Genomic DNA, 27291 nt, shown 5'->3' on the forward strand with positions numbered 1-27291 from the left:
AAGAACTCGAAACAGCTGTTGCTGTTAAATATCGTGTTGACCAACATCCAACATAAAATCGAAAAATTTTATAACTTCTGGATTGGATAAAATAAAATATTATTGTGATCGCTTGGAGTCTCATAGTGCCTAATCCTACAGTTCCTAATTGAATTTGTTCCATAGTACCTGATAAAATGTGGTTTCATTACCGCATTATGCATAACTGATATGCACTATGGGATATGGGACAATCCCACAGTGTACACCTTGTCACAGTAAGTTACCTAGTTTTTATTTCATAGTGTGTAGATTGAACTTGCACACTATTGGCTGTAAAATCAACCATTGATTATATAAATCAGGGAACCTACAGTGTTGTAACATTTTAGCATAATCAAAATCTAAATACACTTTCAACTTTGGTAGGTAGACCAGTAAAGCCGGGTTTACACTACCGGTATGTAGCAGAGCTATATATATATCAGAGCTAGACATAGCTCAGCTAGAAGTTCAAAAAAGCGTCTTCAAAAAACTGCTTAATTGCTATGATGGGCTATATAGCTTGATTTCACAGCTATATAGCAGAAAACGAGCTATCCAAAAAAAATTACTGCTCAAAAATTATTTGTTTCTAGGTAATCAAAGAGGACGATAAACCATCAAGTAAAGTGATTATCATTGACTATAAATATTATATAATCCATGCTTGCATAAAAATAGCTTGAGTTGTCATAGTATGAATATAAATTTGTGCACTGATATTTTTCATGGCAACTTACTGAAGACATGACTGGTTTTAAGCTCAGCAACCATTGACTTTTGTAGTCAAAGGCAAAGTAGAAATATTAACTCACTGATTGAAGGGGAATGTTGGGGATTTTTTATTCCATGTAAACACCATTACACACTTACACTTATGTATTTAAATTCATTCAACTCAGCTCCGCACCAATCAAGTTAGGGCCCCATTGAGGAAGATGATGAATGAAGAGTTTTTTATATATATATATTGATAGTTTTTTACCTGTTAATACCTATCAGTTGGTTTCTCAGCCAGATGAGTGATGATCAAGGATAGCTGGGTCTATAGTTTCTAGTTCCAAACCTTTAAAATAAGCTACCTCTAAACTCTATTGACCTTTCTCAGGGACCAGAAACATTTTGATTCTTAGGATTTCTAGGAACTATATCTGTTTATCAGCCAGATGTAGAATAATGCAAACAGACTTACAACACAAAAAATTACTCAAAAAAGTACTTAATGTGAAAAGAAAGTAGTAGAGTGGATTAATATATTTACCTATGTTGTGTTATTTGTTGTTACCTTTACAGATAAAACTAAACAAATCTATAAAGAATTTTCTAAAAAATGTATTCTGTGTAGGAAGGTTGAGGAATAGATCTCATTATTTAACAGCATATTATTTGATCGCAAAAATTACATCTTGCCATTTGAAGGGTCACTATATGGTATGGCTTCATTTGCATGTAATCTGCTTTTAATATGATTAAGTCTAGCAATAAAAAAAAAAACTTATTATAAAATAACTACTTGCTTATAAAAAAATAAAGAAAAAATATAATATCAATTATAAGGAGGATCTTTTGTGGGAAGATTGTAATAACAATTAAATATTTTAATTTTGAATGATAGGGAATGACTTGTTAATATTATATCATTCGATAATAACAAAGTTATCTTTATTAGATTGGTAAAACTACTAAGAAAACTTGTGGGACATAACCCTGACCTAATTTCTCAAAAATACTTCTCATTACACTTCTACTTGCAATTAGTGTGTTTCTAAAGTTTTTTAAATCTATTCCTCTCACACATTGTAAATTAATTAGTAAAGAATCTGTATCTAATCGATATAAAGTGTGTATAGTCTATTGCAAGCTGTCAGTTGTAGTTGTGTGTCAAAACTGTATTGCTTATAAATACCATGGTTTTAAGGCTGTATAAGTTATTTAGTATTGGTTGTAATAAAATACTTTTATTTTGAAATAAGTTTCTAAGCACTTTTTTACCATTTAATACATTATTTTTATTAGCTATAACTATAGTTGTTTTATAAAATCTTATAATAATGTTCTCTTGAATAAAAATAAAAAACGTAAACACTACAAAAATATACCATAGTTGAATTAAGGTAAATAATAGTCTTTGTTAGAGGTTCAATTTAAATAGAAGATTTCAATGGATGATAATTTTTATTCCCTAATAAACATTTTTATTATCCTACTAATTATAAGTGAGAAAGTTTGGATGTATGGATGTTTGTGACAAGTAAACGCAAAAAATACTAAACCGACAGGGTTGAAATTTGGTATGATGATAGCTCACATTCCCGATTAACAAATAGACGGATATTCTTATCTCAAAAATCCTTTCGGGCTCCGCCCCAGTGGCTCTGGGGTTTTCCATGTTTCGTTTTCCATGGGGTTGTTTAGTTTAATTCCCATGTATTTATATTTCTAAGGAATAATTAAAGAATTTTGTCAGCTGTTTCAACTGCACAAGTTGGTTCGATGATATTAAATAGCATAAACAAGGTTATAAGGTTTACCAACAGGGTGCAGCACTATTATTTTTTTGCATTTATGACAACAGCTAATTTGAACCAACTACAACAAAAATCTGTGGTACATAATGAGAATTTTACTTGTTTCTATGGTTTATGTGCAATGGTAGAACATTATGGCTATGGTAGATATGCTATACTAGCATCTATATATATAAAAGGCAAAGCCCTCACTGTCTCACTCACTCACTCATGACTAATTCTCCCACTTCCCATTTACCTAGGAGGCTGAAATTTGGTACACCGATTCTTTGGGCATTAAATAGGAAAACTAAGTAGTTTTTATTTTGATCGGGCTTTCGGGCTCCGCCCCAGTGGCTCTGGAGTTTCCCATGTTAACCTTATGATTTTTCATATTTAAAAGGAAACTACCCAGACAGCACACTTTCTCCTCAGGACATCCCACGGATATTGCGACAGGATATGCAAGATATCCCATAGTGGTCCTATGGTCAACTTGGGATATCACAGGATATCCACAGGAATGCCTAATGTCCCCGCCCGGGGATGTCCTACGGATAAGCTCACACGCATATCCGTGGGACATCCGAGGTCATCCCAGGGTAGTCCTCAGGACATTCTCAGGACATATGGGACTACTATGGGATGTCCCTGGGATAAAGTGTGGTCTGGGCCTGAACATAAAAAATACAAAATAATATAGATTTAGTATGAAAAGCTTAATTATAAGTTTAGTAAATTGATTAAATAGTTAATAAACACAAATTTTGAAGAAAAAAACGAGAAAAAAATTTTTGGCCCAGACGGGTTTCGAACCTGGTACCTTCGCCTTGTGAGCCTCTTACCTTACCTCCTGAGCTATCTGCGCTTGTTGATTATAGGTGTTTTCAAGTGGTTAAAGAGTAGCCGACAGTTGCAATGGTCGCAATACTTAAAATATTTTTGATACTACAGTATAGGCTATATATATGATTCTGTTGATCTGTTTAGGCCTGAAGTAGTTGAATTGTTTTTCTGGTAGTTGGAGAGGATACTGGTATTTGAATATAGATTATTTAATCACCATTAGATTAGCACTGTAATAATTGATTGTTATATGATTAAAATTAGTTTTTTGTTGTTTTATTAATTTAAAGTTAGAATTAAATTCACATTCCACACAACTATGATAGAACTCTAGTTTTCCTGAACTCAGTGGTAGTAATATGTCAGTAAAGTAAAGTCAACCCTTGCTAGCCATAGTATTAACAAGACATATTTTCAATCTGGGAAACCTTAAACTTTTAAAATAAATTATAAAACCTCAACATCTTAATGCGTGGGAATCTTATTTTTAGAAAAAAAAACCCACCAAAATTATTTGTTAAATAATGAAGACGGTCCAATTATAAATTCGGAATTACTGAAAATAATTACATCAAGAACAACACTGTAACATATCCAAAATTCAAAAGATTAATTTTTCTAATATTATTTTTTATTTTTCCAATATCCTTTAAATCATCTGTTTTAACTTTGTTTAAAATTAATTTATTGAGTAATTAAATCTTTACTTTTTGTACTAGTGTAAACACAGCCTGAAGATGGAAACCAAGTTTCTGAAAGCACTAGTGAAAAAAACAAATTATTATATATTGGCCTTGTTGAACATTTAAATTTAGATATACTGTACATTTCATCAGTGGTAGTATTTTTTTTCTTCAGTTTGTTACCGGGACATTACGGGACATTACAGGATATCCAGTGGATTTTGTATGTCCCGGGATGTCATGGGACATTCTGGGATATCCTATGGCATTCGTACATATCCCGGGACTTTACAGGATATCCTGAGGTTAACTTACAAATCCCGGGACATTACGGTATATTGTAGGATATCCTGTGGATTTCGTAGTCGTCCCGGGATTTTGCGGGATATCCTGGGGATAGCGCACATATCCCGAGACATTCTCAGGACATATGGGACTACTATGGGATGTCCCTGGGATAAAGTGTGCTGTCTGGGTAGTGTACATGATGCTCGGATTCGAGCAATTGCAAAGTATTACAGGAGTTATTTCAAAACGAATAACAGTCATATTTAAAATGATTTTAAAAGAGTCAACTCAAAGATTACCGGTGTGTAGCTCAGACCATGTTTATCTTCGTTATTGATAAACCTAAAGCATTCCGGTCTGTTTTCTCCTTCTCAAAATGCCTCGCTGTACAGGCAACACAGGTCATTCATTGATAGAGGGCCAATCGGGAACGAAATGTCGTTTTGAGGTAGTGTTAGGGCGCATTTGTAACCTAATAGTTGACATTGTCCAGCGTCAGGTCAAGGTGCTAACTGTGATGAGTTAAGCCTATTAAGCGCCACTGTTCTGTAGCTGCGGTCGTTATCACGATTACGCCTCCTGTCTATGTTTCGTTGTCGTCGCGTCGGAGGCATTTAAAAGAAAAAAACAACAAATAAACAAATTTGCTTATATAAAAATTAAGCAAAAAATGTGCTACACAAAACAACGATAAATGCACAAATTTAAGTTACAATCATGCTAACATGATCCGTCATAGCGACACAAAACAACGATAAATACACAAATTTAAGATACAACCATACTAACACGATCCGTCTTGAGGGTTATGTTTACACAAACTCAAATAGTAAATAAACGTACCCTATGCGTTTAATTGAATTGAAAAATAAATAACAGCAATTAAATTATACAGCTGATCAAAATGTAAACAATTATGTTCTTCATAAGGATAACATGGGAACTTTCAAAGCCACTGGGGCAGAGCCCAAGGGACGTTTTCAAAAATGTAAGGCCAGTTTGCAAATCTACGCTACACGCTCTTTCCAATGAGACGTCAATGGATAAAATCGGTTAAGAAATGGCGGAGGAGTTCAACCGACAAAGTTTCATGTAGCGTATTAATTATATAGATAATGAATCTTAACAGCTGTTTCAATTAAACAAGTTGGTTCTGTCCTATGATTTTCAATAGCATTAAAGTTACAAGGATTACCAACAGGGTCAGCACTATTATTTTTTTTAAATTTATGACAACAGCTAATTTGCAACCAAAAGGTGAGTGAGCGTAGCGAACGAACTTCAACCTGGAGGCGAGTTAGCGTAGCGAACGAGTTAGCCTGAAGGCAAGTGAGCGCAGCGAACAAGCTCCAACCTAAAGGTGAGTGAGCGTAGCGAACGAACTTCAACCAGGACGTGATTGAGCCAAGCGAACGAGCTTATCTTGAAAATTAATAAGCTAAACGGGGCAAAGCCCGCGGGTATAGCTAGTACAGTATAAATTAAAAGAAACTAATTTTCTTAAACCGTGTCCTCTCCTATAACTGCAATAAGCATTTTATACTTATATATGCCGACCCCGTACGAAGGACTTTGTAATCTGCTAGGATTATATAATTTTAAAAGTTTAATTTATGTTACTCCACATAGTCGTTACTGAATACAATGAGGGGTTTCTTTGTAACATGCTTTTTTCAACCGTCCGGCCGCTCCCACTTAACAAATTTTTACGATTAAGGTGTCATTTTAAAGCTTATGATTTAGTGGAGTGATCAATAATGGAAACTAAAAAGGTAGGTCCCCCCCTAACCGTTTTCATTTATTTCTTGAGTGTTACCATAGATAAAGAATACTCCCTTATGGTTTTACCCTCAAAGATCCAGTAATTATGATCAACTTTCTTTAAAAAAGTTTAAATTTGAATTATAAATTATATGAATGTTTACAGTCAGGTTGTTTACAAGAGTCGAAACAGTTTATGATAACTGATTTTAAATAGCTAGTGATAATGAATTATAACCTAGTTTAGGTAGTGAATCACCCTTTACTATCAACATAACCTATTTGAGGTAGTAAAATCACCCTTTACTATCAACAAATAAAATTTATTGTAAATAAATAATTTTGTCCACCTAACTGATACAACATCTTCAACATATAACAAAAAATGTATCTTTGAAAGGTAAAAGGGTATTGCATTATTCAGATACAAGTTTTGAACTCTAATGTGCAATTTGCACACAAGACCCCTCTCTGCTTGTTTTATGTACCAGTATTTCTGTTTCCTAATTGCAGGGATTGTACATCTTTCAGAATTTTTTTAAAATCTCAAATTTGTTTCCCCTAGACAACGCTCTAATAAATGTAAAAGAAGAACATTAGGTTAATTCAAACATAACAATTTATAGGACAAAAATTTAATTTTAACTTTTAAATTTAAGAAACAATCAGAAGACCTAAGCAAATCTGGTATCTGACAAACGTAATGAAACAATTTATTGTTAAAAATGTAAAACTGCAGATAGCAATGCCGCTGATGAGTACAAAGTCCTTTCAACGATTTATTACCCGTGTTTACATGAGGGTTATCACAAAAAATTCCGCAGAGAATTTATTAACTACCGTGTTATCTGCACTTCCGACGGTCATTCAGAATGCAAACTTATGTATCAGAGGACAGCAGTAATGGCACCTCGTTCTCTATCTGTTGACCCACTCACATATATACTGGGTAATCATTACTCTATGGTGATAGCAGACGATGCGTACTGTAGTAGTTTTGGTGTTCCTGCTACAGGTGGTGTTAGTGTGGACGTCTCCTGCTCCTTCGCCTTTCTGGGAAAACTTCATCCAAGAGGATGAAACGGAGGCCGATGAAGGACTGACTGAGCAACTCATGGAGATTGGAGAGTCACTTTTTGGCATGCCAAAGACTGAGTCAGGTTGGTTATGTTTTAAAAGTTATATGAAAAAAATCTGAATGATTTTGGACCGAGACACCAATTGTAGACGGGCTATCATCTAATGTGATGGTATTGAACAATATGACCGACTTAGATAACAACAAGACCATGTTTAGACCAAATGAGACAAAAATAGTTTTGGAAACAATATGATTTGGACAGATCCTTTTTAAAAATAATTATACATGAAACATTAAGAGGTTTATTGACAATAATGAGAAACCATTTATATAAAATACATCAAAATTAATCAGTCTTATAGCTGTTACAATCATTCAATATTTTATGTGTAAATTTTTCTGTGTGACAACCCTTTAAAGGTAGACATGTTTATTTTTATTAATAAATCCTTTTCTTCATTTTTACATTTATAAAATCACTCTAAAGTCTCTAAACAAATAATAACGCAAAAAAATACAAAATATAAATTCCAATAAAATCGCAATAATATGAGTGTTTCATTTTCACGGCTGAATAAAAAGAGTTCAACTGACATGCACCAGTTTTGAAAGGAACACATACCTCTTATCAAACTTATATTAAGCTCTTACTCTTTCAGTTTAATTTCTAATTTGTCTGTCCTCTGTAGGAGATGCAGTATCTAGATGGAGTCCAGAGATGGATCTAAATCCTGAGGAGTTAGGGGAGTACGCTCAGGGAGATCTGCTGATACCAGCCACCTCCGAGAGGGAAGCTCGGAATGGACTCAAAGCTGCTTCCACACACTGGCCTAAGGGCATCGTCCCATATGAGATCAGTCCTTACTTCAGTGAGTATTGGTTTGTCAACTACTTTATTTAAAGTGAATTGGGGCTCTAGGGGAGGTACTTTAACAAAATGGCAAGAGGGACAGGGTGCGTGTTCCTCCAGGGTTTGATGTGCGTTCAAAGTAGCATCGTAGACTCTTAGTTCACCACCAAACTTTGTTATAGTTTATAGTAACCTGTACATCCTATTGTAATATTGTACCATAGATGTAAGGATTTAAAACATTTTCAGAATTGTTGTACCTATACTTACTAACATATGATTCACCTATTCCTGAGTAAAATGTTGTAACTCTTTCACATTAAGGTGTGGAGGTGTTAAGGTGTCATTATTTCAGGTTTAAAAAGGTAATGTGTCAGATAATTTGACAAGGTATTTTTTTTCTTTGTGCCATTTAGATATAATATACTTTTGTAATATTTTTTTTAGTTAAGGATTGTATAATGTAAATACCACAAATTGTATTATGCAGTAGGGAAATAAAATATTATTTCATTTCATCTGTCATGCAATTTTAGGTGAAGATTGTCAGATCATAGCACAGCCCCCCCCCCCCCTCTGTTTTGCTTGCTCTTTCTTGCGGATAGTCCAGTCTCCATTGGGGCAAAGGTACTTTAATTGATACTTTCTGCTCAAATTTTTATTCATCATCATCTTTTAAAACAAATTAACACACCTTTATTGACTTACAGTTTCTTACTTAAAAACCATCTTAGGCTGTTGGCTAAAGAAGCTGCTACAGTTTATTGCTAGAGCCATTGGTTAAAAAAAGATTCTGTTTCCAGATCAGCGTGACCAGTCTATGATTAACGAAGCTATTGCCGAGTATCGGAAGTTAACCTGTGTCAAGTGGGTGCCGCGGACTGGTAGTGAGAGAGATTACGTTTACATCACTAACAGCAACACTGGATGTTGGTCCTCGGTGGGCCGGATCGGCGGACGACAAGAACTCAACCTTCAGAGTCCAGGATGCCTCACCAAGAAGGGCACGGTGATTATAGAGTAGGCAAAAAGTAACAGGCAGTAAGATTATTTCTAGTTTAAACACTTTAAGTATCTAGTTTGTAATCATACTTAATTCATGCCCTACATTTGTGTGACTGGTTCTCTCTCCCTCAGTTTTTGGGCTTATCTTTACATTTTTTTATGGGATTTAACGTGGTGTTTCTGACAACATTTGGAAATTTAGCACTGTGAGGACAAACAATATTTGCATTAAAAATGTATCTATAAGATAAGCATAAGCTGTAATTACTTTTGTAATTGTAAACTAGCTGATTTACACAACAACCAACAAACAGCTAACCTGAACATGTTTATTTAAAATTTAAATTTTACAGTCAGAAAGTGTAATAATGTAACCATCATCCAATTTATGACTGAAAGAACACTTAACTTAACAGTTGCGTAATATTTTCAGTTAACCAAGTGTGGTCACAGTTCTTGCATAGTTGTCAGAAATAAGCCAGTTGAACACTAAACAGCCCGTAGATTTTTGATGGTTTGAAATTGGACCCAGCTGTCCTTGATCATTATAATGGATGGTAAATGGTGCTGTTTAAAGAAACAGCTGGTCTTAGTCAGTAACAATAAATAAAGCTAACAGTAACAAGGCATACAGTCATATTCAGCTTATCCTTATATATAATACGTGAAGGCGATTTCTACGAAACACTACTCCTCCGTTAATAATGGACGGATTTTTACAATGTGTCAAAATTAAGGATTTTTTGTGTAGACGCCCCTTTCACAAATTCGTGTAATAAAAGTCCTCGGGCTTTGCCCCACAGGCCATCAAAATCCCAATGTATTTTTATGAAGAAAAGATTTTGTTTACTTAAACAGACCAATAATTTGTATTAATTACAGCTGTTCATAGTAAACACATGATACACACAAGAGCGTTCGTTTTCAGAGTGAGTTAGTTTTCAGTTTCGATAACTGTAGTGGAGTGATTGATTGCACGTTATCTTTGAGTTGACTCTTGTCATCGGAAATTATGATCGTTATTCGTTTAACGCCTGTAATACTTTGCAATTGCTCAAATTCAAGCAACAGGTGCACTAGTATTGTATAACCCTCTTTCTGTATTGATGAGATGGCAAATGATATTATTATGATAGTAATATTTTTAAAGTAGGTACATGGCTAGTACATAGTATGTAATATAGGCTTCAAAGTGAGATTATTAACACCTGTGAGACCTTACTTCTGTAGTTTTTCCCAAATTGTGCCAAACGATACCTTGGTTTGCCCTTAGCTGTTTGGCATATGTGTTAACAGTGCCAGTCATGATTAAATTCATAATTCAAAATATAATTTTAAAATACCAATGGGGTTATCAACTGGGATTTCAGGTCCGTGTTCACAGCTAAATTGTTTTCTATTGTGTCCATAACCTTCCATAGTTTCCAAATTTGGAAACAATACATTTATTCTGTCACACTCACTACCAGAAAAATGTTCTGTCTAAGATCGAACATTTGCTGTATATAGTCCTAGTTTTAAATAGTTCACTAATTCCAATTCATCCTCAGAAGTCACCACTTACTGAGTTGCAACCCCAATAGCAAGTTTTGTAAAACCATAGCAGTCTTTTTAACCCAAATTAGAAGGCTCATCAAACCGCTATTGAGGGTAAAAAAATGAAACCTGTATGAATTATATATAGAAAAAACATGAAGTAAAGTACCACGTGCATTTTAGGTTATGCATGAAATGATGCACGCAATTGGTTTTCTCCATGAACAAAACAGATGGGAAAGGGACAAGCATGTAACAGTCAACTACCAGAACATCCAGTCCGGTGAGTGTTTACTCTAAAGATCTCTTATATGTTCAGTCGTTCAGTCACAAAACTTTTCCTGAACTTATATAACACTTTACAATCATCCCAGAATTTATTACATTGTGTCATTCTCACTATGACCGATTTACAAAAATTAAGTTTAAGTAGAGGAAGTACACCTGGCATTAGTACTGGAGTACTAGTACGTGGAGTAGTATGTAACTAAACCATTTAAGAGCATTGTAAAATGTTTCAGGCAGAGAAAACAATTTTGAAAAAGCAAAAAAGAAGGAAACTGATAACCAGGGAGTGGCTTATGACTATCGCAGTGTGATGCATTACTCTGCCAATGCTTTTTCTAGGAACGGACAACCCACCATAGTCCCCAAGGTACGTCAGACATAACTGATCAAAAAGAGTATATAATTGAAAAACACAATGAAACCAACAAGTGAGAGATGCTACTGGGTGATGAGCTAGAGAACCTTGTACAGCATATTTAAACACACATGTGTTGCCACACTGAGCAAAAAATACGACAAAAAGTAGCACTTGCACAGCAACTCTGCTATAGAAAATCGACACACTGTAAAAGTTTGTTATGGTGGCACCAACTAGAGAACCTGCTCATTGGCTCTTGATTTTATTACAATCCCACAATCCCCCTATTCATTTCCTAGTTCCAATGTATTAAATGCAATGTCTACCTATAATGTACCGGTACCTTACCCCTTGGAATACAGTCTCTCAATTCTTTCATGCAGTGCAGCCTCCATAGTTGTATCTCTAGCTCAGTGGTTGTCCCAAACATTAAAAGTCTTCTAAGGACTGACAATAATAATCTCTGGTCCCAGATTACCATTTTTAGAAATCCAGTGCAGATTATAGCACAATATTATACGTAATTTGTAATTTTGTAACATTTTCTTCGGAACTTTATTGTTTACAGACAAGAGGAGTTACACTTGGCCAAAGAGAAAATCTGAGTAGAAAAGATGTTCAGAAAATACGCCACATGTACAAATGCAAATAAAAAAGTTGTTATGTTGTATCCTATGTGTATAACCTTTAACCCCTTATATCTCAATTCTTGTATTTTATACTTGTATTTTTTTTTCAAAACATTTAACGCAAGCTTGACAAAAACAAATACTATATTGTTGACTATATTGTTGAAATTCATATCTCATACTTATTGTTTTTAAACATTGGCCTATTCTAAATCAAAGTAAGCTCTGTGGAAGTTTCATAGTCATCTAATGACAATATGATAGTAATCTGTATTTTAACAAATAAGTCCATTAAGCTATACATTTGAACCTTTGGTGATTTCAAATGGCACATAACCTAACGTGAGTATATGACAGGTCTCTTTAAAAAGTGTATGTATTAATTTAAATATTTTAACCTTTAAAATAATTGATGTCTGCTTTGTCTGAAGATAGTGTTTTAAAGGCAAAAAATCTGTAACAAGAAGAAAGGATTGAGTTGATTAAGGAAGATAGGTTATAATTAATCCAGCTTAGAAAAAATACTTTTTGCATTTTTAAGTAGACTAAAAAAAGCACAGTTTATGAATATTAAACATGTGAAAAACTACACAAGTTGCAAGGTAAAATGAAACAATGGTAAATTACATACAATATACTCTCTATACAATATACAAGTGGTTACTATACACTGCATATGCAATACAATGTACATTGTTCCAGTTTATAAATCAGCTTTATATCATTAACAAGAAATATAATATAAACTATAAAAATAGCAACACCTTGATATAGTCTAAGGCACGAGCTATAATTATAAACCTCTGTAGTGCCTTATATATATTTTTTTTTAATTTATGGTTTGACATTAGTAGACTTGAATGTTAAAAATAGCTTTAAAGATTGGTGTGTATTGTTGTTTGAAAAGGTTAAAATATTGTAATTTGCTCTTATTTGAAAAATCAAAAACTTGAATGCAGTATACTATTACAGTTTGACTTTTGAACAATATTTGTTTCTCTTTTGATAATTCAGTTAATATTTAGGACTAAATTGATAGTAAGAAATTAAATCACTGTAATTTTGTTTGTTGGGGGTGTTATTAAGCTAAATGTATAACCTTAAGCCAAATGTCAATGTAGTTGTTTTAAGCTAAACGTTTAATAAATTTATTTAACAAGATTTTTAAATTCTAAATGAAAGATATTTTAAGTATACACCAACCCTTGATTAGGCAGTTCACTGAAATAAGATACCATTCCACTGATTCAGCAAAGATAATAGGTACTAGAAAAAGTTATACATATAATAATAACAATTAATAACTAATATATAAAATATCATAGATAATATTTTTCAATAATAACAATATATAAAACATATTAATAACATATAATATAACAACAGATTAACAATAAAGTATTTCAAATTGATAATTTTGCTTTTTTTACTTTTATGCCTTTTTATTCAGTGTAGGTATTTTCTCAAGATATTTTTATGAACATTCAACAAATGAATATTAAGTTATAAGAGTATATAGTAATAATACAAATAAATAATCAAAAAGTTCGTCTTTGTTTATCTCAGATAATAATAACTACTGTACTCACACATTTTCAAATTCTATAGATACACTTTTTACCGGTCATCCTTTCATTTGGGGTTTTCATCATTTGACAATAATTCTCTGATACATTATTAATTAATTATGAATACAAATTAGTTACTAAACAATAAACAATTAACTTTTTAATATTACAAGTTATTTAGTTTAGACTCAACTCAACCAACATTTCTGGAAGCAAGAACAATTTTGTTTTTGGAGTCTCTGGCATTTGCACACAATAAATTGTACAGTTAATAATTACAGTATTAGCTTATTCAAAAGTAAATAAAAAATTATAATTTTCATCTATAACATCAAATTAGACTGTTTTGGAGGTTCATAAGTCCAACCTAATATTATAGTAGGGGTTTTTGTCTATTCATCAATTTATCTATAATAGATGTTTGCTAATGAATTAACTCAAATGAAAATATTAAGTACTGTAGCTAAAACTAATTGAGAAGAAAAAGGCAGTGAGTTTATTTTGATTTAAAGTTCTTATTGGTCATGAACTATTTGTTTTTAGTACAACGAGGCATATATATATATAGTTAATTTAACTTCATATAGGACCGTTTAAATGAATTTTTTTTTGAAAACAATGTTCTAAAATGTGTTTATATTGATGGGGAATTCTGGCTATTTCTGTTGATTCTTGATTGTGTTCCTTAAGTTTTTGTTTCACATTCTACAGACAAAAATGCAAAATTAAAGCTTTAATAAAAATAGCAGTAAAACCGCAGAACAAGTTTTAAGCAAACTTCAAAATATTTTCTTGTTAAATAAGCTTATATTCTGAAATAATTATTTTTATAATTGTCTTCAACAAAAAACCTGGAAGCAGTGTGATAGGCCCAAAACTTCAATATACTACTGCATTTACCATGAATGTTTTGGTTATAAAAACAGTATGGATGTTAGTGAAGGGCGTTCTTCAATACCGGTACTTAGAAAGTTCTCAAATGAAGAGACTTATCTTTTTTATAGATTGTTGGATATACGACTTGAGATCGGATGGCATTATCACAAGGCTGAACGCTGTTGATGATTGGAGAGAGTTGAACCCATGATTCTACACAGAGGTCTCGCGCTCAAGCAAGGTGACCAGCCGTGTCTCATATATCAGTTCTTAGAAACCCTCTTAGAAGGCAAGAAATGGCAAACATTCATGCAACATTTCAGTCCAGTAGTACCGTACTTCAAATTTATAATTTTGAATTTTACATTTTAAACAGTTAACTATACATTTTTACGTGAGTCAAAGACAGTATATGAAACAAAAAGCTGACGTGTTACCTGTATAAAAATAAAGACAATAGTATTATTGTGGCACATGTAAAATAGCACTTATAAAATTCTACAGTACAAAACACACTAAAATAGTATTTATATTTGGCTAAAACAATATTGTTGCCCTTCATTATGAAGACAACATTATGATACAAATATGTTTATTCCCTATTTTGATTGATGGCTGACTCAGAGAACCTGTCCATGGCACTCGGTATCTTTATCCTTAATCACTACACTTAACAACTTCACTAGTTGCTCTAAATGTGTGTAAAATAAAGACACCAAGGAACTAAATGTTTGGATTTCGGGTTGAACTCATTGGAGTGAGGGTGTGGATTATGCCAGTATTGAAATGCATAGAACATTATAATTTCTTGAGTAAGTTTATATTTACACTGCCTAGCCCCAAAATTAGACTCTCACCAATGCTGCAAAAGACTGCTAAATCTTAAACTCGGTTCTTGCTAGGTAAGATTCAGTGCCTGTCAAATTTCCTACACCATCCAAGTAAGGGCGGGCGGTTTAAGTCTTGGAACAGGCTCTGAGGGCTTCCCGAATAAAAATTCACAAATTGTATTGAATGAGTAAACAGTCTAAACTGAAATTTCCATTCAAAAGACCAATTAATTCTTTAGTCATAGGCATACAGATTCGTCTTATAGCTAAGCGCTCAAAAAACTTTGCCTATAAAGAATTTCAAAGTAAAGACGTTTCAATACATATCCCTCCATCCAATGTTTTAATTTTTAAGATGAATCCAAAAATTCAATTAAAAAAAGGCTGATGCTTTTTAATTTATATTGAACCCTGGTGTATGAATTATACACACATTTAGCAGCAAATATAAGTTTACAGCTTTTTTCCAGCGATTGTTTTTGTTCCAGCATCACAATTGAAAGACAGTAGACATACTATAATGGTTACAGCGGGTGTTGTCTTTGTTCAAATCAAAATACCACAGACACCCTTTCACAATGAATCCATTACTCATTGGTCACTAAACTTCATACTCTATGCAACATGTTGGTTCTTAGCTCTGATTGGTCATTGCTGGAGCTGTAGAGTCTCCGGAAGCATTAGCTGGTTCTCCGTTGTCGCCCCCTGATTGGTTGGATTCATTCAGCTCACCAATAAGAGCTCGGTATTTATTCGCGATCATTTCCCAATCAATGATGTTTTCTATCCTTGTCGCAGCGTTACTGAAACTCAACTGAGATCCAAGAGGGCTGAGGTGAACCACACTCAACGCTACGGATTCTGAAAGATGACAAATTTGCATTAGTATTGTTAAATAAATCCATTCTTAACCATGACAGTAATTAACAATGTTTACAGTTTTTGTTTATTGCATTGCACTTGCATAATACATTTATTGCTTCATTTGTAAATAAAGATCCACTCAATCTTGAACTTTTTACATTGTATTAGGCCTTTCATCTGTTATCTATTAACATTTTTGACACTACATGGAAGCCTATTAATTACTTTACTTATGTAATGAAATATACTTAATCACCGTTGTTTTATGCTGGTGGGTTTTGTATTTGTCTCTTTATCTCTGCAGCTAGTATCACTAGCTCAATATTAAATTTTCCGTGCTGATCGACGTTGTTTGTATGGAGGTTTTCTAACCAGGTCAAAATCAGTAAAAACAGAAGCTCCTGAGAAACATCTCATTTTGACACTCTTTTTTCAGCAACTTTTCCATGGAATAAAATTGTATTCATTGTATTTTTTTACACATTTATGGGTACTAAATAGTGATTACACAGGTATTTAAACTTTAATTGTTTTATTAAACCTTCTAAACAAATTAAAGTCATTAATCTGATGAAAAAATAGAATGTTATGCTTTGTTACCAAATAATGCAAACAAATCAGAGAAGTGATTAGGTACGTGTTAAAATAAATCATGCTTTTGTGATGTGTTAGGAGTAAATACACTGTTGTGTCAATCATGATACTAATGTTAAGAACACATAAACAAAATGTTTCAGTCTGACATAATTTAAAAAAGGTATTGACTCATTTATTGACTATATGATGAAAAAATTACTAATGGCAAGAATATTAGAAACCAATCGTAGCCAAGTGATTGTGTGAACAAAGACCAAATTTGAGGTGGTCCAAACAGACAAAATTGCTTGTAAAATGATTTGCTTGTAACTAAAATTAAGCTGCTTAAGTTGAAAAAAGGTGAAGAAAAGAAATGTACCTCTACCTTTCGGCGCCACCTGTCCCTTTTTGACTTTGGCCAACCACTTGGCGCCCATTTTGGATCTTGCGCTGACTCGAGAGCGTGACTGTAGCCCCATCATCTGCACCAAACTTGGCCTCTTCCTCTGCATCACTGTTGGACCAAGATGTGTTATGTCTCATTTAAAGTTGTAAGTGCATGGGCGTCCATGCATAAGGGCCAAAAGGAGGCCCAACCCCCCCCCCCTTTGACCCTTCCAGGGTGACCAAACAGTCTGAGAATTTCTGGAAGTTTGCGTAAATTTATTGAATCAGGAATTATGTGGAAATTTTGAACTTGAACTGGGAAAATCTGTTTTAGTCAAGGTAAAATTGTGATCGTTATTCGTGGACAAGGCAAAATCGTAAACACTCGGTCATGGCAAGATCGAGAACATCTTTGGCAGTCACGGCAAGATCAAAAAAATTTCTGCGGTCACGATAATATTGAGGAAATCTTCTGTAGCAATAACTTCTTCCATAGTCAAATACCCTCGCCACAGCAAACCTGCAGACTAAGCAAATTTACATTTGCCTGATTAGATTTTCAATAATAATCTATTTAAATAATATTAGGTTTAACAAGTACCTAGGTTTGGTGCTACAGGGAGTTTTTTAAAGTGTTTTTTTATCAAACACTCTGTGTGTTTTTGTTATTTTTAATAATAGCTGTGTATAAAATAAATAAATTTGACTAATTTGATCAAAATTTGGAACATTTCAAAACCCCATAACATTTTGTTCCCATGACCTGATCTGGCTGGTTCACAAACTCATACAAGTTGATGCCACATCTCTTGTTTATGCCAAATCTCATCAAAATCAGACCAAATAAATGACTTGAGTTTTTGATTACAGGGAATCACATTCACATATATTTAGGACATAAAATGAAAAACAAAATTGGTCCCAGGTCCAGGTCTTGTCATGAGACCTATCATGGTAACAGCTACTTCCATAGAGGGAGATTCACTAAAACTATGTGAACTGAGTGATGAGTGATCAATCATGTGACTGAATCTCAGAATTGTATAGTGAATAAGCTAAACTCTATAACAGAGATGAGGTAGTGCTAACTTGGACCAGAAATTGTACAGATCATTTGTAAAAAATAGAATTTGTTAATGAAATTTTAAGAAATTGACACAGGAAACTTTTTGTTGCGAATAGTTTGGTATTTTATGCAATGAAAAATACAATTTTAACTGAAAGAATTACTTGTCAATTTAGATTTTTAATAGACATGATATCAAAATCAAACAAATGTTGTTAGGCTGCTACTTCTAAATAAGTGATTTTTTCAGTTGGGATTGTGGCAATATATTTTCTTGTAACAAAGGACTTTAAATTTTGACCTTTACGTTTAAATTAACTCTTGTTTGCCTATTTTTGGACTTCCTCCATATAGAATGACCCTCCCAAAGAAATATGAGTACAATCGATACTTACTTCTTCGCTTACATATTCTGAGGAGATACATGAGCCAAGTTGTGATGAGGTTGATGGGGGAAGGAGTGGTTGTGGTTCTGTGCATATTACGAATCAGCTTCGCCAGACCATACTTCCATTCAATGTCAGATTGTGCCTGTAGGAAAAATGGTGATTCAAAACTACGAATATCTTCAAAGAATCCTTAAATAATGTTATTGTTAAATAAGTAAATTGCCTCAAAAAGAAATGTTTTGTATGGTTTTGTGTGTAATATTTTCATTTCTTAGAGATTATTGATGATTTTGAGTGGGCTAATAATTTTCCTTAAATAAAGCCAAATCCATTGACTTTGGATATTGAACTAGATATCCCATGTTAGTCGGCTTTTACTAAGTAGTTTTGAACTCAAAAAGAACATCCAGAGGTACAGCTCGTGACATCTAAGCAGGCACTTGGCCTAGCGTGGGCAATGTAGGCGAGAGGAGGGTGGAGGTAGGGAAAAGACCAGACTGCAAACATTTTGCTGCCTCACGGGGTAGACTCCTCTTGTACTATGTGCTTGAGCGCCTTCATATGGGTCGCGAGGACAGTTGATGCAACCCGCATGACGCGACATAATGTTTTTGAACTAGATACTAGTAGTGATCGGCCAAGTGAATAAGTAATAAGTGAATAAGCTTAGATGTCACGAGCTGTAGTTTGGTGATAGGTGTTCCAAATATTTACATTCAACTTCCTGTTTTATTCTTTTTTCTTTTAAGTTGGTCTTTTAGTTTGGTATGATTAAAAGGTTTTTGTGGGAAAGAAAATGGTATTCTACTACAACACACCCTGTCAGCAGCTCAACATTGGCTCTTGTACATTCTATTTACTTGTTCAATTCGGATAAGTAAAACATATAAATAAAAAATTAAATTAAAACAATAATTTACAAACACAACATACCTGGATTCTCTGGTAAGTGTCACTCATCATAGCAATCAGTAGATTGATGAGTACAACCACCGACACCAACATGTAGATACCAAACACAAATTTGAACAAGTACAACGTCCACTCCGGCTGTGTCGTGTCTTTTGTCTTCAAGTTGTCTGGCGTTGTCTGACCAAATACAGCAAAGAACAGGAACTCCAGGGCAGACATTGGGTTCAGTCGCACTGGAAAGGAGTGATTGTAAATGTTAAATTGTTATTGTTGGGCATTTGTGTCTTTTAAATATTAAAATTTAAGTGATACACAGATTTACACTATACAATACAAACCAACAAACCTATTGGCAAGGTGCTAATCTCAAAAAGGATCATGTGTTGACACCATTTAGTGGATGATATAGATGAGATAAGGTAATTCGGTCCCTTTGAATATTTAAATAGTATTTTTTAGTAAAAATTGAAAATCTTCTTTTAAAGGGGCAGATTTCAATCCATTGCACTCTCAAAAATATTTGTTTAATGTTTTATCACATATCATGTGACGGGGTTTTTCTGTTTCTTGATTCTGAATCAACCACTTTACTGATTTGAAATAGAACATTCATCGTTTGTGACACAAATTCAGCATTTGGATAAAAATGACATACATAGGGTTGATTTGTTTATACTATGTGTAATGCTATAATCATCGATCCGTCCATTTATTTGGTGTTAAGATGATGTTTCACTGCAAATTTGTTTGAACTAACAGCTGGATGGATATAAAAATATTGTATTCTATTATTTAAATATTCTATGAGGTTATTTTTATTTTGTCTATGATTTTGTCCTTGATTATAGGAAATAAATAAGATTCGTAGAGATAATTAGACCACAGATTTAAGTAAGCCATTGCTGTATACCAATCGGGAGGCTCTGCCCCTCGAGTCTTCAAAGAAAAGCCTGTGCAAATTGTTCTACTGCTCGACTTTTTTAGGAAAGAGTAGGGAAATAACAGAGCTTACAAGTTTTAAATAATCTTGGCAGCCTCTTGTTAACAATGAAATGTTTGACTGCTTAACCTTTGTTTGGATTAGTCCTGGAAATATTGATGTTATAAAACAAAGAGATTAAGAATGATCAGGAATGGAGATTTTAGATTACTACCACAATCTCCTGACGGGTTTTATCCAGGGATAAACATATGGATGACATACATTAAACACAATGTTATCATTGACCTAGGATACTGTAAGTATCTTTTGTAAATCTAAAACGTTGTTTGGCGTTCATCTGTTGGTTACGTTGGGTGCGCTGATGTAGGCAAAATATAACTTTTATCTCATCTATATATCTTATAGTTTGAATAAATTAAATGAGTATGAATGATATTAGGATGTCAATGAGGATGGGTAATTATCACGGATAACGGTATGGATGATAAACATGGAAAAATTACGTGACTAGCTTACTAGAGTGTTTACTTTTATAAATTCATTCTATATGGGCCTATCTATATATATAAAATCCAATGTATGTTTGTCCTTTATGGACTCCGAAACCGCTCGACAGATTGTAATGAAACTTTCAGGCATTATTAAGCATTATTCAAGGATGGTTTGTGTGAAGTTTGGTGCAGATCCGTCAAAAGGGCTCCGCCCCAGTGGCTCTGGGGTTTCCCATGTTAACCTTATGAGTACTCATATTTAAATGGAATTAAAGAATCTTAACAGCTGGTTCAACTAAACTATCTGATTCTGTGATGTTCAATAGCATTAAAAAGTTAATATGTTTACCAACAGGGTGCAGCACTATATTTTTTTTTAATTTATGAGAACAGCTAACTTGCAACCAAAAGGTGAGTGAGCGTAGCGAATGAACTTCAACCTGGAGGCGAGTTAGCGTAGCGAACGAGCTAACCTGAAGGCAAGTGAGCGCAGCGAACGAGCTCCAACCTAAAGGTGAGTGAGCGTAGCGAACGAACTTCAACAGCTAATTAGCAACCAAAAGGTGAGTGAGCGTAGCGAACAAACTTTAACCAGGACATGATTGAGCCATGCGAACGAACTCATCTTGAAAATGAACGAGCATTTGACATAAATCCACACTAGGATAGGACGACGTCTGTCGGGCCAGCTAGTAAAGGATAAGTATGGATGATTTAAATAAATGATGTCAGGACTATTTTGGCAAACCAAATCTTTGGATGGTAATGAAAACGTCAACCGATGTAGTAGATCTGAAAACTGTCCAATAAGCTGCAGGGTGTTAGTAGAAACCAAATTTGATCCATACCATATTATCCCAGCAGTACTGTATTGTTCAGAAACTTGGGCACTGACTGACCAAAGAACAGAAAAACCTTATTGCTGGGTTTGAGAATATAGAATACAGAAAAGATTGACTGGCTATTTCAAGATAAGGGAGGTTGAGATACGAAAGAACAGAGAGCTAAGAGAAACGTTTTAAACACCCAGATATGTGGGTGCTTTCAGAAAGTAAAAGGCTCATTTGCAGGCTAGATGCGTAGTGGAGAGAAGATACATCTATATATATAAAATCCAATGTATGTTTGTTTGTTTATCCTTTATGGACTCCGAAACCGCCCGACAGATTGTAATGAAACTTTCAGGTATTATTAAGCATTATTCAAGGATGGTTTGTGTGAAGTTTGTTGCAGATCCGTCAAAAGGGCTACGCCCCAGTGGCTCTGGAGTTTCCCATGTTAACCTAATGAGTATTCATATTTAAATGGAATTAAAGAGTCTTAACAGCTGGTTCAACTAAAGAATTTGATTCTGTGATGTTCAATAGCATTAAAAATTTAATAGGTTTACTAACAGGGTGCAGCACTATTATTTTTTTAAATTTATGACGACAGCTAATTTGCAACCAAAAGGTGAGTAAGCGTAGCGAACGAACTTCAACCTGGAGGTGAGTAAGCATAGCGAACGAGCTAACTTGAAGGCAGGTGAGCGCAGCGAACGAGTTCCAACCTAAAGGTGAGTGAACGAACTTCAACCAGGACGTGATTGAGCCATGCGAACGAGCTCACCTTGAAAATGAACGAGCATTTGACATAAAACCACATTAGGACAGGACGACGTCTGTCGGGCCAGCTAGTCACTTTATAAAAGTGTATTCTGAGGAGTACCACAAGGAAGACGACCACTAGGAGAACCAAGCAATGAAAGACTTATCCAGACTGGGATCTACATTAGATGATCAAGGGATAGAAGAGAATGGGAGGCCAAAATCCTCTTAAGGTTTCAGTGGCTATTGAGGCAAAATAAGGTACAATAAGTGATAGTATGCAATGGAATGTGGTATAGCTATTTGTACTTTAAACCAGTGTGTGTCAATCAACGGCCAATCTCACTTCAAGGCTTTTCAAATCTACACAATTGCTGTTTGATTGTAAATATGGATTTAAAATACATATTGTATGGCCTAATCAAATGAAAGAAATAGGTGGTCACGTGACATTTGTACAAGATTAATGTGCTTTTGAAACTGATGCCAGAATTTGTCTTTATTCCTGTAATCTAGCTTTTCTGAATTATATTCAGTTTTAATTGAGTACTTGATTCCCGTACGTAGGACAGGCCAACAGCTCGTTATTTTAAAAACCAACATTATATAACATTATTTTTAAAATTTTATATAAATATTTTAGTATTAAATCAATAATATAAACATTACTAATCAATCAACACAAAAAGTTAAAAAACTAAAATTTCATTCAAACTTTTTATAATTTTTTTAAAGAGGTACGTAAAAGCATTTTAGCCAGAAGGACAACGACGCTTAAAGTAACTCCTCACCAATACATATCTCTTTCCTCGAAGCCCAAAAATACTTAATTTTGGAGAAATTATGACATTGAGCCCCAAATTTAGGGAAACGGCAAAAAATCATTCACTCACCTTGGATGGAAATGCTTTAGATGGATAAAAAACTCCGTGACTTAAAAATGTACCTAATAATTGCTGAAACTTAAAGCACAAATCTTGTCAAACAATTTGAAGTGCTATAGCAAAAAGCAGACATTCGAATGTGTTATTGCGTGCAATAGAAGTTCAATACTTTACAACCTTACTAGTATCACTTTCTTGTTAACTAATTTTAAAGTATGCAAAGCCAATGAAATATAAGTCAACATACCTTAACAATACTGGAAAAATATTTTCAAGATGCTTTTTTATACCTCAAAAATGTTTATGTAAAGTTATAAAAAGTTACATATAGATCAGATCTAATTTTTACGTGAGTTGGTCTTACTTTTAAAGTCAATGCTAGTTTATTATGATTTAAGTATTTGAGTATTTATAGCGAGATCAGTGTATTAGTGGTATCAGTGGGTATATTTTAACATTTTATTACATAAAATATACAAACAAATAAACAAAATATATCCTTTTATTAAAATATTTTTTACATGAACATGGAACTATTAAAATAGTATATGAGTGCATTTTCATCCTACAAGATAAATGATAGTTTGTTATGTTTAATACTTCCCTTCAATTCTTCAATGCCAATCAAATCTTAGTCTTCATAAGAAAGGCCTAAAGTGTGTAAAAAAAAAACTATGCCAAAATATTATTAGAAAAAAATAGATAAGTTTGGTTATCGCTTAACCGTATGTCTTACTTCAATAACCTACTTTTAAGGTACACATAGAAATTACATTTCTCACATTATACATAACAAACTGCATTCGTAAATGCCAAACGCTCATAAAGTAAATGAATAAACTATCAAATAAGGATGCAAACACTGAAAGCCCTAAGCTAACGGGAGCCAATCTTTCTCTTGCATTACCATCCCTGCTGACATTGAAAGCCCTATCCTAGACATTTAGTGAGCGCAGCAGCAAGGTTCCCGGTGAGACGACATCAAGACTATTCTAGAAGCCTCGTCAAACTTACAGTCTTCACCTCCCCGCCAAACACATTTCCGTCTCCTCGTATACCATGAACAATAGACGGTATCTGGCTCCAGCTGGGGGAGGGGAGTGGTTGACGACAAGTTCTCTATTGTAACAAAGACTTAGCTTTTGATTGGCATCTTAGGAATTGAAGAGGATCCGCTAGTGTGTCAAGCTTGTTGATAAAGTTCAGAACTGTTGAGCTTTGTGTGATTCTGTGTAATTGTGTGTTACTCGGTTAAAGGCTGTATTTTTGGATACAGTAATCAGAATACAGGATGAGTGTAGAATAGAGTGGGGTGCCTAATTGTGTATCTTTGTTACTGACTAAGATCAGCTGTTTTTTTTGTTTTTTTTTTTTAGCACGGACTAATTATTAAAAGCACCATGATTTAGGACAGCTGGGTCCAGTTTTAAATATGGTTTTGAGAAGAAATGGGTTTACTTTGACATTGATCTTTTAGTACTATTGTACTATACACAGCTTCTAGTTCACAACAATCAGAACATCAAAAGTACTGAACTCTAACAACAATGAAGGAAAATAAGACAAAATTGAGTGCAATCTAATGTGTTACTATCATGCCAGTCAGCAAGTTAAAACTGTATTGTGAATATTAATTTATTGAAAGTTTTGTCTAGAAATATCATCTATTTGATTTGTTGTTGTTGATTGTTTTCAATACACTTTATTTATAAGCTGTTTTTATCCAATGATTATTTTATGACTGGTTTAACTGTGTCAATCAATATTATTTGTCAATGTAATTTATAACTTGCAATATTATGATTCTCACTACATTTACTATATGTTGTTAGTACGAAATATAGTTTTAGAGAAGGTGTTTTATGAAAAGTGTGAATAGAGTTGAGTCAAAATTAAGTATTTAATGTTAGTGGATATTGCAAATAATTATTATACAGTGACTGAATCAACATTCCATAGATAATGCAAGATGTATTTACACTTAAAGTGGAAATAAGATTCACACGGTACAGTTGTTAATGAATTACTCACCCTCAGCGAAGTAACCGTACGTTGGAGGAACATACTTGTGGTTGTGCTGCCCCGCTCTGATCTCCTCTGGAGTTTGATTCTTGAACGGTTGATTCAGCGCGACGATATGCATAGCGAAACCGAAAATGAAAATCGCCAGCACGGCTAGAAACCTGGCCAAGTCTTTCATCAGATTACCGATAATGATGGCCCAAGGACCGAACAGGTAATGAAACGATAAAAAGTCTAAAATCTGTACACAAGCTAAGAGGAACGACAACGCAAACAGCTGATTTCTCAGGTACATCAGCGTTGGCCAGTAAAGTCTCTCTATTAAGTAGCCAACTAGATGCAAAGCTACGCCGAATATTCCGAACAGTAACACTGTCACTTTGATCCAGCCGAGGCCAGTTTTATCACTCGGGTTGGTCAGTTCGGATAACAACAGCCCTGATAGCCACACTAGCAGTGCCCACTCGTACCAGTACGGGTTGAGAGTAGATCTCACCACCTGGTAGATAGGTGTGATGCCAACCAACATCAGCAGGATCATCAGGTAGATGTGAGACGTGAGGTAGGACATGAACTTGATGATAGGGATCTTGTTGTACTTGTGGCCGAGGGAGAGAGTGAAGTAGATCCAGACCGGAGGACAAATGATGAACGTGATGAAGAGGAGCATCGTCTTCCATGCTGCCCAACCGAGACTCCCTTGCCACAGTTCCTGTCAAAGATGTACATGTATGGAGGAAAACTTTCTCAATTGCCAATATATGAGTAACAACTGGTCAAATATCAGAACTTACAAACATTTTATCCAACATAACTTAGGTTCAGTACCGACTGTCACACCACTCTGTATATTTAGTGTACTGACCCACGGTAGTAAATTTGTTAAACAGATGTATATGGCATTGAAGTTTATACTAGTTTAGCAATAAAGATGTTTGATTTTCACCTGCAAGTATCTCTGGACCACAGTATGTGCGATGACTTCCTTCTGTTCATTCTCAATGAGTACGTCCAGAAACTCCATGTTTCTACGGTCTGTAGCTGTGAGTATTCTACCTGCAGAGTCTGCGCCGGCCGCAAGAGCTAACAACTCTGTAGCCATCCCCTCGCAGAACTGACCTGCCGAAATTAGATCTTTGGCTCGCTCTTTTTCCTGTGAAAAACGTCAAAACGAAAAATGGTTATCTGTAAGAATCAAAGTGGATTATAGGATAGCCATGTTATAGTGTGATTCAATGCCTCATCCATCGAACTTTTTTCTGTGTGATTCGATAATCCAATTCACTAGATGGAGCAAATTAACTATAGCTATTGCTAGTTAATTTTGTAAGTAGCTCCCCCAATGCTGCAATGATCAGTAGGTGAAACTCTAATTAAGACAGTTGTACCCACCTTGCTAGACAGTTGTATATATATGGCTGACAATTTAGCTGCTGTGTCCACAGGTGCTGGAGACACAAGGATGAATTCCTGCATTGGCTTATCATTGTGCTTCTTGCTGCACACCATGAGGTTATACACAAACTGAAATGTAAAACATTTTGTAAAAGTATGTTCATTTTTAAAAGTCCAGGCACATATTCTTCAACATGTGCTCAGGATTTGTAATGAGGTGTTAATTAATAAATTGTTATAAACAATTCAAAATTTCCAGAACAGATAATCCAAGGAGGAGATTTGATATTAATTGACGACCAGTTTTAATAAAGCATTGCATACAACACAAGCAGTAGTTTTTTTACATGTAAAATGATAAATATTTTACTTTGGATTATAAATATATAACTACCTAAATATTTAGCCATGTTTTTTACAAGTTACCTCGAAAAAAAAATACTGGTTGGAGAATAATTTTTTTTTGTTCAAAATATATTTATACAGAATTATATGTGGTTTTCTAGTGTGATGTGAGGGATACCAAATAGTTCTGTTAGGTAGTAATTAATTATAGCCAAACTTGAGAACTTAACTTTAGCGGTCCAAGTGAATAACACCATACAATAACAGAGTAACATAATAACCGAGAAGAGAATTAGCTACTCAC

The 27291-nt window shown here is 34.2% G+C and overlaps 2 protein-coding genes across 2 annotated transcripts in view; one reads left to right on the plus strand and one right to left on the minus strand.

Moving 5' to 3' along the window:
• Positions 1-6974: 6974 nt before the first annotated feature.
• Positions 6975-11894, plus strand: LOC128987962 (zinc metalloproteinase nas-15-like). The gene is made up of 6 exons (XM_054409113.1): positions 6975-7266; positions 7877-8056; positions 8841-9046; positions 10762-10861; positions 11100-11233; positions 11793-11894. Exons 1-6 carry the CDS (start codon positions 7086-7088, stop codon positions 11874-11876), a joined length of 885 nt encoding a protein of 294 aa, XP_054265088.1. The 5' UTR covers positions 6975-7085; the 3' UTR covers positions 11877-11894.
• A 3355-nt stretch (positions 11895-15249) lies between these two features.
• LOC128987954 (serine/threonine-protein phosphatase 6 regulatory ankyrin repeat subunit A) overlaps positions 15250-27291 on the minus strand; it is an 80899-nt gene continuing 68857 nt past the window's right edge. The window contains exons 22-28 of the mRNA XM_054409085.1: positions 26640-26771; positions 26194-26400; positions 25257-25959; positions 19343-19554; positions 18416-18551; positions 16947-17081; positions 15250-15988 (exon numbers count right to left, since the gene is read on the minus strand). Of these exons, the coding sequence (XP_054265060.1) occupies positions 15762-15988; positions 16947-17081; positions 18416-18551; positions 19343-19554; positions 25257-25959; positions 26194-26400; positions 26640-26771 (1752 nt within the window). The 3' untranslated portion in view covers positions 15250-15761. The remainder of the gene's footprint in view (positions 15989-16946; positions 17082-18415; positions 18552-19342; positions 19555-25256; positions 25960-26193; positions 26401-26639; positions 26772-27291) is intronic.

The sequence above is a fragment of the Macrosteles quadrilineatus genome, unplaced genomic scaffold (assembly GCF_028750875.1).
Source record: "Macrosteles quadrilineatus isolate MER2022 unplaced genomic scaffold, UCM_ALF_1.0 Scaffold_2__2_contigs__length_208266976, whole genome shotgun sequence".
NCBI lineage: Eukaryota > Metazoa > Arthropoda > Insecta > Hemiptera > Cicadellidae > Macrosteles > Macrosteles quadrilineatus.

What these genes read in the sequence shown, in the direction of transcription:
- LOC128987962 (XM_054409113.1), top strand. Translation starts at nt 7,086, where the DNA reads ATGCGTACTGTAGTAGTTTTGGTGTTCCTGCTACAGGTGGTGTTAGTG. An exon ending in CATGCCAAAGACTGAGTCAG is followed by an intron (nt 7,267 to 7,876) that starts GTTGGTTATGTT and finishes TGTCCTCTGTAG; the next exon opens with GAGATGCAGTATCTAGATGG. An exon ending in CTACCAGAACATCCAGTCCG is followed by an intron (nt 10,862 to 11,099) that starts GTGAGTGTTTAC and finishes AAAATGTTTCAG; the next exon opens with GCAGAGAAAACAATTTTGAA.